General features: G+C 39.8%; 1 protein-coding gene across 2 annotated transcripts in view; it reads right to left on the reverse strand.

The window, feature by feature from the left end:
• SH3KBP1 (SH3 domain containing kinase binding protein 1) overlaps positions 1 to 14636 on the reverse strand; it is a 209947-nt gene that overhangs the window by 132513 nt on the left and 62798 nt on the right. For both annotated transcript variants that reach the window (XM_063392917.1, XM_063392916.1), the window contains exon 3: positions 699 to 822. In XM_063392917.1, the coding sequence (XP_063248987.1) occupies positions 699 to 822 (124 nt within the window). The remainder of the gene's footprint in view (positions 1 to 698; positions 823 to 14636) is intronic.

Below are 14636 nucleotides of genomic sequence, written 5' to 3' on the forward strand. Positions count from 1 at the left end.
CTCTTGAATGGAGCCAATTGTGCTCCTACAAACAAACAGGAGAATAAACATAACCTAAAGAAAAATCCTGCTTTTATATTGCAAATTTTTTTGATTTGTTCTCATATTTCTGAAAGCAGGGCTGGGAGCTAGGGAATGAGACACAAGATTTGGAGGCTTTCATTTTAGCAACCTAAAACCCTACATAGGAATCTGCATTGGGAGTCAAGCCAGACATGAAGAGCACACATTCCAGTCTCCAATGAAAGACAGTTAAAGACACTTCCCAAGAAACTAATGCATTAAGTTGTATGTTTTCTACTTTCCCCCCCTTTTTTTAGAGCTCTCTGTCCCAGATAAAGCATGAATATGTGAATGTAGACTGACATCCCTGTGCAAAAGCCTCCATATATGCAAGCTGCCAGTTCCTTATTTTAATAAGCTTTAGCAATCTCCTCATATAGCTTTCCTTAATTAAATGTATGGAGGAGGGATTTCCTTAAAAAGAAAGGGATGTCTATGCAAATGAATGTGGAAATATTAGATGTGCATCCATCTATGCCAGTTCAAGAGGACAAAGATTTTTTTTTTACTATTATTATTCCTGCTGTGCCTTTTCAGTTAAATAGACTAGTTTTATTTCTAAAAACAAGAAATGTTTACATTTTGTTCTTTGGAAGACATGAATTTATTCTGCATTTCATGTCCAAATACTGTACCTTTTTTGTTGGTTCTAATAATTGTCTCAGACAACAGTAAAGGGCTTCCATTGGAAACTTCATTTATAGGCTTCTCTGGTGGTTTGTTGGCAGTATTTTCTTTCTTCATGTCTTTCTTTATTTCCTGCAGAAAGGTAGAGAGGGAAAAGAAAAAAAAGAAACAGTTAAAAAAAAGTATTACAGAATATTCTAAATCTCAAGCTCCCAAGATTTCTTAAAACTTCTATGTACACACCTCTGTCTGCTCTAGTGTTACCACAAAGACTCTTAAAAAGTTGAAATGCCACAAAAAGAAAGCAATTTTCAGTAACTTTTTCCAATGGGCAATATTGTTTTTCTTTTTTAAGTAACACCTTATTTATGTGTGAAATTGTAGGACAGCTTTAAAAAACTCTTAGTAAAGATCAACAAAGCTAAAAGGTTGAGGGGGGGTGGGAACAGACATCTCAGTTTATCAAGCAGTGAGCTGTACATTTGGTACACAGGGCAGAACCAGCACAGTGCTCCTGACGTAAAGGCAGCTAAGTCTGCTTCCCCTCCAATGAGAAGCCCACAAAAACAACCACCATAGCAGGGAATAAACTATTAACTAGGAAAATATGACAAATGTTACCATAATTGGAAGAAGCATATAGTGAGACTGCTGTCAGGGCAGTTGCTAACCCTGACACATTTTGTTGCTCACTACCTTTTAAGGTGATTGACAATATATATTGAAAATATGTATGGTGGGGTTTCACAAAAGTAAATTCACAGAAAACAGCTTCACAGTACTGTGCTAGAGATGCACAGTACCCTCTCTATCAGCTTCTTAGGCAGACTTTAAAAGCCTAACCGTGTTGCTGTCGATACCCACTTTGACAAAGCATCCAAAATATCATCACCTTTCACATATCTTATCTTAAAACAGCACTGAAGCAGACAAACAGCATTACCTCCACTTTCTAGACTGGTGACACACTACAGAGGTTGAACCATTTGCTTACAACCATGTGCCAAAACACAAAGAAAAAAATTAATTTTTGCTCCAAGCTTTGTCCTAGAGCCACAGAGCCACCCAGGCTGAGAGAGAACTCAGAAGGTCCCTACTCCAACTCAGTTCAAAGCAGGGCCACCTCTGGGGTTAGACCAGGCTATCCAAGGCTGTTTGACAGCTGGGTCTTGAAAACCTCCAAGGACAGAAGCTGCAGACCACTGCTTCTCTGACTTCACAGTGAAAAAATTTTCCTCACACCTTGCCTGGAACTTTCTTCTCAAGTCCTATCTGCTCTCTCCTGTCCTGCCCACCAGGCACCACTGTGAAGGGTGTGTCTCTATCTCCTGGATAACAATATTTTATGTAGCAGAAGGTCCCTCCAAACCCCTGTTTTCAGGCTGAAAAAGCCCATACCTCCCTTAGCATCTCCTTAGGGAGCATGTGCTCCAGCTTCCACAGGCACAGAACTTGCCTCAGCTCTTCACTATCTTTCCTTTATGCAAAATTCTCATCCCATCCACAAAATGGGCTGCTGTACTCTGGATGTGGACAGTGAGTGCCAGGTAAAGGAGGATTACCACCTCCCTCAGTCTGCAGGCTGTCAATGCAGCCCAGGATGCTGCTCACTGTGTTGATGCCAGGATACAAGACTGGCACGTGCTTATGTTGCTGCCTACCAGGACCCACAGGTCCTTTTCAGCAGAGCTGCTCCCAAATTCTTATCAGGTCCCACTCTGCAGATCTGCCAGCATTCCTCCTTCCCAGGGCAAGGACTGGTATTTGTCCTTGCTGGATTCCACAGTGTCCCTGTCTGGGGCCCTCTGAAGAGCAGCCCTGCCTTCAAGCACGCCAGTTGCTCCCCCAGTTTGATGCCATCTGCAAATCTGATGAGATCTACACTAAACAGGCATCAGAGACAGGTGATGGCTTTGGATGAACTCTTCCCATTACAAAAACCTCTCCCTCTTCTCCTCTCTTTCACCTCTCTTACATTCACTGCCCTCTTCTGCATCCCAGTGCAGGATCACCTTCTACCACCATTGTACCATACACAGGAAATACTGTAAATCTTATTTAGGTTTTCAGCATATCAAATATAAGCACTAAAGCATAGAAAGCACATTTCTGTTTAAAGTTTCTGAAGTTGTCATCTGTGGACAGCATCAAGCAAAGAAATATTTTCTAAGTTATTCTCTGTAAGATGTGCCTTAAACCTGAATCCCATAATTTTATTTTAAACTTTTATTTACCAAAACCAATTGTTATTTTAATTAGAAATAGCTTAGACCTATTAGCTATTAGCTAATAGACCTATTAGCCATTCAACATTAATAGAGTCTTCTACACCTGTCCAGAGCATTTTCTGTGTATCAGTATATTAGCAGAGATGAAAGTTTTATAAATTACTGCCTGTGGAAGGTACAGTAAATCCTTTATCTACTGCCATCATACAGGTAAAATAGTATCTAAAAGGCAACTCCTCAGAGTAACAGTAACTGAAATAACAAAGATGAATATGTGTATGAAAGGTGTGTGATACCTCTGTGATAGATGCTGCTGTTGTTAGAAGAATTATTGTGCATAGTTCTGGTAAAAAATTGAACCGTGTAAGGATTTAAGAACACTGTATGCATTATGAAGAATATATCACTTTCTAAAAGATGTGGACTAGGCTTAACACATACATTATTCCACAAGCCTCTTTTTCACAGCCTTAAAAAATAAAATGTATAATTTTATTCACCCAGTCCTTTATATTTATTTTGCAGCTAGGTGACAAACTCGCTGTGTATTAAAAAAATTATCTGTCGTTTAAACAGAATTTGTGAGTCAAACAGCATCCTCATGTGAACAAGACCACAAGACAACATCCTACAGAAGACCCCGTCTTGCCTGAACTTACTTCCTGTGTGTCATTACTGTGTTATTTTTCATTCTTTATGTCAGAATGTAACTAAATCCTCAATTCACAAATTCTGAAACAGCAGTACAACATTTTTAACTGTAAAAATCCTTTTGCAATTTCAAAACTGACAGAGAAAATTGTCTGCTGTAACAGAGAACAATGCTGTACCCTTTAGTCTCCAGATGAATGACACTGGTGCCTTTGCTGCTGCTGACAGCCTTTTGAGAAAGCCTTGTCTGGCTCCTGAAAAAAACAAAGGAATACAGTACAACTCCCAAACACTGGCATTTGTTTGTAGGGTGGGGAGTCTTGCACTTCTTTCTTGTCCACTATTCATGGAAAGAAGACACACGTGCCAATGGTCCACTAAGCCAAAGTTTATACAGATGATTTGGCACCTTGCAGTCACCAAAATTATCTAAGGACTTATTTATTTGTGGGCCTTTCTACCACTTGTTGAGCTACTTTTCATTACTGTTACCTTTGATGCTCGTGAGAAGAGTCGTATAATCTTTCATAACTACTGCCCAGAGAAACATGACATGACCAACCCCAGCAGCTGGAAATTACAGATCCTGGAGAGAATTGCAAGGAAAAGTGGAGAATTGTCTAAATATGAAACAGAAATCAAGTAAAGGTCAATCCAGAACTACTAAGCTAAAATCTTATTAGAAACATATTCATACTTAGCAATATCCCATGGGAAGCCCATATCTAAGTGGCTTAGGATGCATTCTGCAGTAAGTGATGCCAGCTTTAAGATCTTTGCATATCTTTTTAATTCCTTGTCTTAGTCTACAGCAATAGACTAAAAACTTACAAACAAAACCAAACAAATGCCCCAGCCTTCAGCAGCCTCCCCACTGTAGCCTGCAGCAAACACTAGTGCTGACATTAGAGCCTCTCTCCTCTCTCCAGTAGGTTGCTTCTGCCTCCTTGCTGTCTTCTCTTCTGTAGTGCTCACCCTTGGGGAATTTAGGATTTTAGAACTTTCTTTCAGCTGTGGTTCAAAGAGAGGCAGGCACCCTTATCCTCCAGGCCAACGAGACCGTAGAGCTATTACATTCACAAATGTTGACACAGCCCTTTACATCTATCCCCACTCTAATCTGCTGTAAAAAAAATATTAATTATTAGTCTAAAACACCATAATGCCTTACTCAAAACTGCATTTCTTCTTGAAAAATGAAGTGAAAACAAACACAAACAACTCTGGCCAAATAAATATACCAAGTCAGCTCACTTTCTTTTACTACAAAAAATATACTGAACATGACTACCTTGCATATTTGGTAAATGAACTGCAATAGCCCTAAAACTTTGGTGCTGCACCAGTAATGGCTACAGAAATCTCCTTATGTAACCCAGTCCTTCCAGATCTGCAAGGAGTCAAAGCCTACCACGTGAAGAACGAGTAGGCAAATGAGCTTGCAAACCATGCATATCAAAGGTGGCTTGTGGGAACTTTCCCTGGTGTATCACAAAATCTATTTCTAGTTCTGATTTCAAGTTGAAATTTGCAAATATTATTTTTCTTTAAAGAAGAAATTCCATGTACACAAATAAGGAGGGAGCAAACTTTCAGTCAGGATAGAAGCCCTCAATCTGCCATAAGTAGTTCAAGAACAGCTGAATTTAAATGCTAAAGCAGGATGAACAGAAACTAATAGTCCAGTTTTAAGTTCAAGGATTGCTGTCTTAAAAAAGAAGCTTGTGTAATAAAAGAGAAGAGACACTAGACAGGTAAGATATTTGACTACATTACACTGCTCTAAATTACTAGGAACACATCAACCTGCTGCCTGCCCAGGAAGGACTTGGGTGCCCCTCCTGACCAAGACTTTTGCACTGCTTTCTGGCTTTATTTTGGCTACAGCAGATATAGTCCCACCCTAATCAGATACAACCACCACTCGCTGCGGGCCCTTGAGTAGAACAGGGTGGGTGGGCTGGTACAGCCGGACAATCTGAGCCCCACTGAGCCTCCTCTGAGGGACACAGTGTGAGAACCTTCACCAGGAATCCCTGTGGTGACATTATCTGAACAGGCTGGACAGCCTTGAGAGCCCCTCCCACAACCAAGTTCCCAAGACATTTGTCAATGGAAACCCCAGAGAGGCTCAGGAGAAGGAGCTCAGAGGGATCCTGAGTGCAGTGCTTGGCTCTTTACCTCAGTTCCTGTGAGATGTTTCTGCAGAATGAGCAGCTGTCTCACTCACACAACCCACTTGCAAAGAGGTAGGCTTTCACAGTGCTAACAGCTTCAAAAATAGCTCCAAATCTTTGGTGCTATTTGGTTCTTGATTTTGGAGCACTGCCTGGGGTAAATTTCATGGATCTAAGCGATGCACTTCTTTCCTAGGCCACACAGAGATAACTGCAGGTCCAGGTTAATGGCAGATCATTTTCAAGAGGCTACGCCTCAGGAACCCAACCCTTAGGTAAGTAACCTTGCATTTCAACCACTAAACCTAAAAGACACTCTCTTGATGCCAGAAATTTTAAGATAGCTTCCACCTCCTGTCTACGTGGGTTTCAGTGTGATTCCAGTATGATAAGCAGTTCTTGCTCGGAAGAAGCATCCTCAATCTGAGAAATACTGAAAAAGAGTAATTGTGAACTTTAAAAATAAACTAAGCTCCATTCCATGAAATACTACAATTTCAAAGATATTATGGGGGCATAAAGGCCCTTACAATTTGTACACCCTTTTAATACACTAAAAAATACTACTTTTTTGTAACTAGGACTCAACCATACTGCATAGATAGCAAGAGCCAAATCACTGTGAAAAGATTCTTTTCTTCTAGCAAACTTAGAAATATAGTTTCTCCAAAGAAACACAAAATCCTAAACAATACTTGAGCCGTTTTTATTTGGATCTTCTCTAATCCTATTGTACATCAGTATAAGCCACAGGAAATTTGAAAGATGTTATCCCTAAGCTCATCAGCTTTACAACATGACAAAACTTCAAATAACAACAAATTACATGGAGTGGTGAAAGTCCTTCACATAGGAAAATACAATATATTCAAGTATACCTGTACCTCATTAAATGGCTATTTCAACATATAAAATGTGTAAATTAAGCACCTTATCTGTAAGTAAAAAAATTGTTACTCTTCGAAATGGCACATGCTTTGGCAATCTGAAGAGAGACAAAAAGAACAGTTAACAGCTTTAAAAGTGAAAACAATCTTTTTGCTGCTGTTTGCAAGACCTAGCCTTTTTCTTTCTCAGAACTGAATCATTTATTACATTTCAAGAAAAGAGATTCTTCTCTTTATGTGTCTTTACATGCTGAAGTTTCTGCCCCTCTATCAAAAAGCTTCCTTGAAATTAGAGCAAATGCTTGAATTAGGTCAGCCACAAAAGTTACAGATAGGAAAGTACAAGAACTTCTGCCATTTTCAGGATTTTTTTACTATAGCAGTTCTGACCTTTACAGGAAACTCAGCTGAAAACATTTGAGGAAATTGCTGGAACCTGTCCATGACTCTAAATACAAAAAAATCCTTTTTTGTACTGCTGCAGGTACGAAATCTGACAGCCAACACTTATTCCTCAAAACTGTTGGGAGCCATGAAAAACGGGGAGAAGAATCACTATCAGACTTTAAGGTGATTTATCTGTGGCTTCCATATGAAGGGAACAACAGTTCTTGCATCCAGGGAGCAAGAGATTTAATCAAAATCAAAACTTTGAAATCAAGGCACATGCACAATGAAAGAGTTGAAAGCTGAGATATAATGAGTCTTTCACAATTCAAAAATCTGTAGCATGTGCTCTGCTTGAAGCCAAATATGGGAGCAGGAATAAGAGCTTGGAATCACACGCAGCAAAGAGGAAACAACACAACACATTTGAATTATCCAAAGATGACAATGGAAACGTCAGGAGCACTTTGACCCCTCTGAGATACAGAATGCTTTTCCTTCAATCCCTTTTCTCAAAAACCATACTTCACACTTCAAGAGAACTGCCACCATGATTTCCTGCAAACAATGTCTGTAACTTCAGACAATATGTGAGTTCAATTATCCATTCATATTAAATGCCTCAAAATAAAACTCTCCTGCACAATACATCAATTCAATATTTAGTCCTCCTAAGTAATTTCCTGTGACATTTTCACTAAAACTAGTTAAAGGTTATTGAATTATAAACGTGCTTAGTTAGAAATGTAACTCTTATTTTCAAGAATCTTGTTGTTCTAATAGAAATAAACAATGTATCCTGAAGCAAGGTTGGAATAAACCTTCCCAGCAACTGAACTAGTATCAAGACAAAAATTATTTTCAACCAAAAAGATGTTGCATGCACTAAAATCCAGTACACTTTCATAGCATGAGCTTTACATTCTGTAAAAAGCAAAATGACATTTCATGGAGAAATAAGAAACAACCAGGCTTTTATTTTCCTGGCTTCTGCATCACTGGCTTTTAGTTTCTCCTTTCTAGGGCAGAAGCAGGTCCAAGACACAGAGGGAGGACACGGGACCTTCAAGCACCATGATCAAGACTGAGATCTCATCAGCAGGTTGTGACAGGAGACGCTCACCAGTGGCTCTGTCACCAGGCAGAGGGGGAAGGATGGTTTGGAGAAGGTGCTGCTGCAGCAGTGACCCCCAGCTTCTAACAGAGACACAGATCCCAAACTGTGACTGCACACATCCTCTGAGCTCATGACAAAAGCTTGCTCTTGTTTCACTGCTGCAGGATTCTACATACTCTCTCCTTTTTTCACTATCAGCTTATCCCAAGTCTACAGAAAACATGCTCCCAGACGCCTGTCAGGCATGTGACCCAAAAAAAAGAAAAAGACAGGGTTACAGTTCATGAGCCTCCTGGTTTGTGCTACTACTGCCTAGTTCTGGGGTTATTTCTAACCACAGCCTCCTAAACCTTTCTTTGGTTTTTGTATCTAGCCTTTAAAATAATTTCTGTTTCTGTGGCTCACATGACTCCTATCTAATTTACAGCTTGATAGAGAAAAGTGTTATTTGTTCACAAGTTTTACATACTGAACAGCATATCTAGAGCAGAACAGGTACTTTAAGGATGAGGACTCTGACCTGCTTAACCCTCCTTTGTTTTTCTTGTTGTGTTACATAAAACAGATGCACTGATTTGCTCTCTCCCAGCACAAATAAAGCCTTGAACACAGCCAGAAGTGCTGCTTTCATGGCTGCTCAGGTAAGGCCATAGTGCCACCCTTGCTTCTCAGATGGAAGGGTCTCATGAACACTGCAAAGCTTCATGTCAGGACACTGCTCCACCATCTATTGTACACCTGGAGCCAGCCTGCACAATCATAAATTCATTGCAAAGCCATAAGTAAAGGCTTCTACAGCCCATCTGTCTTGCACACTCTTCTTAGAACATTTAAATACCCATTTTGGTACTAAATCTATTTATAAACTTTACTTATAGCAAAGGTCATCCCCAGACATTTGAGACAATAGTGGGGCAATTGAAAACACCACTGTAAAAAAATTAATAGGTGAGATTTAATGCAAACAACTGGCAACAAACAAATCTTTTTTGTTGGGAAAAAAAATAACTCCTACATCCAGTGTATTCTACATTAAGCACAAAAGTGCTGTGCACTGAAGGCACAGTGCAACCCGCTCCTGATTAAACTGCTGGTACTTCTCTGTGATATCTGTGTCTGAACTCTCCTGTTTATCCCAGCCTGAGCTGCCCAAGCTACAATGCCTTGTGCCACCCTGTGCCACACCTAAATCCTCTGTTCCTCTGCTACACATCAGTGACCAGCATCCTACAGCAAACTCAAGCTCCTCTTTCAAAGAAACTCCACATTCTTCCTTTTCTGATAAAGATTTGTTAGGTTATTTGTTATGTCTTTCGTACATCCTTCTGATAAATAAAGGTCTTTTGAATAGGATTTGCACTCTTACATATGTAGAAAGCCTTGTACTTCTAGAGAGATGAGTGCCTGCTTTACAATAAAATTTAAACTCTCAGATTTGTTGAGTCTTATGCAATCTTTCAGCTCTGCTTTTCTGTGAACATGAGTGTGTGTTTCTGCATTCACTTGGCTCAAGAAAATCTTGTTCCATCCCTTAGCCTAACACTTTGTACTTCAGTTCAAAAGGAGACAGTCATATTCACCTATACCAATTGGTTTACTGTGGTTTTTTTTAAATTACCAGAAAAGAAAAGATTAAAGACACATGGAGGAGGTGGAGGGGGGAGATGGAGACTATGAGAAAGAGCAAGGAATACAACAGTAGGAAAAGTGGAGAGCACATTTTAAAACAAATAATCACAAAACACCACCTGTCTCAGAGAAAGCCAGAAAGAAAAAAGAATGCACCCTCTGCACACTGTGGTTTGGGTTATGGAGACATGCTTGGCTACATCAGTGATCAGCTTCACTACCACCAAAAGAAGCAATTCATTATGTCTTAACACACTTAACAGACCAAGACTGAAAATTATAATTAGAGCAATAAAAAATGGGAAATAGGAAAATCATGGTGTGCTGGGTGCTGGATGCCACTCCAACCCACTCGATTCATCCCAACCCATTTTTTTCAAGTGACAGTACCTGTCTCTGAGGCCTCACAGCCTAGGTGTAAGCAAAAGCATAACTGATGAGCAGACACAGCAGATGGCAGGAAGCACAAAGAAGCAGAAATGATTGGCACAGGCTGGGTGCACAGTGTGTGTGACAAGACACCTCTAAGGAAGACTTTGAAAAAGAGCAAGTACATTTGTTGATCTTTATATGCAGTTTACCCAGAGTAGGTGAAAAGTATAAAACCAGAAGCTTGTTATAAATTTATTAAAAAGGTGAAGAAAACCAAACTTGTCACCGGAACAGAGGGACACACCATCCATGTATGAGACACTTGAGAGATGCTGACCCAAAGACTCTAAGATTTAGAGTGGGCAAGCTGCAGAGCTGACACAGAGTTTGCATTTCAGAAAGCTCTCAGAGAATCACACTGTACAACTGCAGCAGGTCTCTCAACCTGCAGATGAACTGGAGGCAAATTCCTGATTTCATACTGCTGTGGAGTTGTCTGGTAGCACCTGTCCATGAACCCCTGCAGTACACACTCCTTCCCAGTGTTAATCTGGGGCTGGGAAACTGTTTTGCTTGACATACTCAGCAACATATGTGAGCAGTGGGATTAAGGGCAAAAGGCACTGCTGCAGCAGGGACTGCCATGGGGAAGGTGCTTGGCAACCAGACTCCCTAAGTGGCATTTTCCTCCCCCACCTCTCCAGCCTTCATGACAATGGATGGCCAGGCAGGCTTTTATCAGCTGTAATTCCTGCCTTGCACTGGTGTCTGGCAATAGCACAGGACACCTGTGTGCATTTCTGCTCAGTGCTCCCAGCACAGGGACACACACACACACACACATCTGTGCAGGTGCTCACAAACACACGTGTGCTCTTCCCTGCATCCTTGGATACAGTGGGGAGGCACACAAATACCAAGGGCAGGTACTGTGGGCAGGCACAAAAGCTGCTTCTCGGCCATCCTCCCCCCAGTCCAGCTCCAGCAGAATGAAATCACTCACACAGCTTCAAATAAAAATAAATTTCATCTCACACGGGTTTCATTTTCACCCAGCTATTAGAAGCATTGTTAACTTTGCTTGAAAGTGCAATGTCATTCCTCATTTCTTTGAGTAGAGAGTGGGATATGCCAGAATTTAGCATGCTAAGAGCTTCTCCCCATAGGCACCTGGCCTTATTAAAAAATGTAATAGACTACTAGTTTTAGACAGTGAAAAATGGATATTTCATGTAGTAAAAATATTTCTGCTGTCAGTATAAAAAAAACCCTGTGCATATTACAACACAAAACACATATAGAGATACAGATACAGATATAGATATGAGATATATATATATATATATGTAAGAAACTTCTGTTGTATTTGTGTTGCTTCTCACAACCATACCAATTTGAAGAGATGATCAATACAGAAAAAAAGCAACAACATACACTCTTAGGAAAAAAAGTGCTGGGAGACATACCACAAATTGTAATGTGTTAGATAAGCAGATAAGCTATCTCTAAAACACAGACAGGTTTAGAGAGAGACAAAGTAACATAAATCCTTATGCAAAATCCTATCACAAACCATATGATCCTTAACAGCAGGATTTTCTAATGAGAACATTGACTCACCCAGTATCTTGCATTCTCTGATTAAAATCATATGGAAGGTTTTTAAAGAAAGTATTTATCTTTTCTAAATGATATTGTACAGTTAAAAAGAAACAACAACAAAAAACAACACAAACTGAAAGGAAGTCACTGTGCTACACAAAAACATACAAAATACATAAAATACAGCTGTACAGAATTTCAAAATTTTCATTTCAAACACAGGTTTAAAAGCCTTGTTGATGATTTAAACAGCCACTTTTCTATCCAATTAGCATGTAATGAAAAATTGTACAAATTCCTACAGAGGTCTTCAATCACATAATTCTGCATTATAGAATGACGAACTGTACCATAAAAAGGTTAGGGCAAACTACAGACATTCCTATTGTTCTTTGACAGACCTCTCACCAAATACTCTACTGAACAAACACAATTGCTCAGCCCTCTGCAGCACACAGCTGTTAAGGTTATGCAGAGAAGTCCACTGAAGGCAAGTGTCAGGTAGCTCCACTGCATGTAAAATTAAAACTGAGATTCTGGGAGATGCATCACTATTTTAAAAGACACGCTGAGACTTTTTTCAAGACAAAAAAAAAAGGGATAATGAAAATATTTAGAAGGAAAGATAGTTACAGTGTTACAGGATTTTTAGGGCTTTGTTTGTTTGTGTAACCAGTTGTATGAAAGCTTGCAGGAATTAATGAAATAAGACCCTGGATTAAATCAGGGTTAATGAGATCAGGAGTAGACACATCATTATTCAAATCACACACCATGTGAATAGTATGCACTGCCAGACTTGTAAATCAGAGATTAGAATTTAACACTCTTCCTTCTGCAGTCTGACAGTTTAGGGCTAGGGGTCTCTTTATAAATATTGCTGGCACCCACCTGCCACAGTTCACAAGACAATGTATTATGATTCCAGCTTTTCCTGATGCTAAGCACCAACAATTTCAAGAGGTAGCTGATGGCAGAAGCAGTTCCTCAGCACTTCTGACACTTGTGTTCCTCAGGTCTTACAACCCCTGCAGCTATCGAGCGAAATTTGTTATTTAACTATTTTCCGTCTTAGTCTGACCTTTCTTCCTGCAAACATTAGAGCAGGTACAGGTTAATTCATGTGAGTTTGGAATGGAGCCATATATCTTATGGATTCCTTGTTGTCTGGTATAGCCCTCTGAGGTCCAGCATGCTGCTGATATGCTCAAACCCAGAGGTAATTTCTTAGGGGAGAAAAAAAAAAGGTATGAAACTAAAAATCTTGAGAACAACAATTTTAATAATCCCCATTAAAAGACATCCTGGAACCATGGAAATCTCTTTATAAAATGTAGGTCACATGTTTCTTTGGAGGTATTAGACTTAGTTCTAGAGATTTGATATTTAGAAAAGATAGTCCTATTCATGTCCTATTCATAAAGTTTTAATCGCTGGGAAAATTGACCCAAACCTTCAACAATGGATCTCAAAAAGTCCCTAGAAATGCAGCAGCTGCCTCTAAACTTGAGACTGCTTTCTCTTAGTAGAATGAAGACCTCTGGACAAAGCCTTTCATGGCAGAATTTTCTAGGCTCTTCGTGTGCTCTGTCTGCTCTCTTACAGCTGTGAAAAAGTAACAAGCAGGGGGAAGAAGATGTATTAGGTCAATCTAATCTAGCAGAACAACCTTCCATATCTTGGTCTTATCCAAGGGGAAGGAGGTGTAAGGAAGGCAAATAACCATGCTCAACACTGATCCAGAACAGCAGAGTGTTGCTCAAGACAAAAAAATGTGTGATGAGTGCTACAACTGCCTGAGAGAGTTTGATATACCACTGGTATTTGTAGGAGAGGTGCAGCCTAGCATCACAGATGGGAGATTTGGTGACCACAATCTTCACCTCAAATTACTCAAGCCCATAATTACTCAATGTTTGCAAAAGAGATTGGCATGCTACCTTTGAAGCAATGCATCATACTGAAACTACCTTTGCAGTTTCTCAACCTAGTGTTTATTCAGCCAGCATGAAACTTTAAACAAACCTTCATGGCTATCAGAGCCACACAGACTCACTGGCCTGTATTACAAAAAAACCCCCAAAACAGTATAGGGCATATTATGGTCAAGTCCACATGAGAAAAATGATGTGTATCTGCTTAGCACACTCAGCAATTTTCCTGTTCACAGATGAGTGGCATGAGAAAGTATGATCTTTGTTTGGATAAGTCTCCTTCCAAGCACAGGCAGCTATTTTCTGCTTTCTCCCAACACACCATGTGGTACCAGAATGCTTGAGGCTCACTGTTATTGTAAATAAGATAGAGGTTAAAGAAAAGTACTGATTATACAGTTCTGCTGAGGGGAAATGAAAGTTTAAAGATGAGAGCTAAAAAAAGAAAGCAGGCAGCAGGTGCACAGGAGTCATCAAGGATGATGAAAGGGTGGTCGGACCATGTGTAAAGGTATATTGGAACTTCAGGACTGAGTCCTCTGAACTTGTTTGCCTTGCTGAGTATCACTGAATGATGATGCAGATGATGCAGACTGATTCAGCAAGCAGAAACAAGATTTCAGCAGCTACAAACCGAGGGAAATTGCCTTTAAGTCCTTTTTAATTAAAAAAAAATTTAATACTTACTTTTCATTTTTACCTCCAATCAAGAATCAAGAAGGAAAAGTTGCATGTGCCATACGTAGAAGAAAGGCCTATTTTTTGATTTAAGCATTAGCAATTCTTTTTACTCATCAATTTCTCAAGAAAAGATCCATTAATTTTGAACATTTGACACACTTCTGGTCTGAGTGTTGTAGGCTGAGGGAAGACACTGAGTGTTATTCCTCTCTGTTGAAGAGGACTCACCTACATTTCAAGTAGACTTTACTGCAACTTTAACTATTAAACTGCTATGGCTC

This window comes from Prinia subflava, chromosome 3 (genome assembly GCF_021018805.1).
Source record: "Prinia subflava isolate CZ2003 ecotype Zambia chromosome 3, Cam_Psub_1.2, whole genome shotgun sequence".
NCBI classification, from domain to species: domain Eukaryota; kingdom Metazoa; phylum Chordata; class Aves; order Passeriformes; family Cisticolidae; genus Prinia; species Prinia subflava.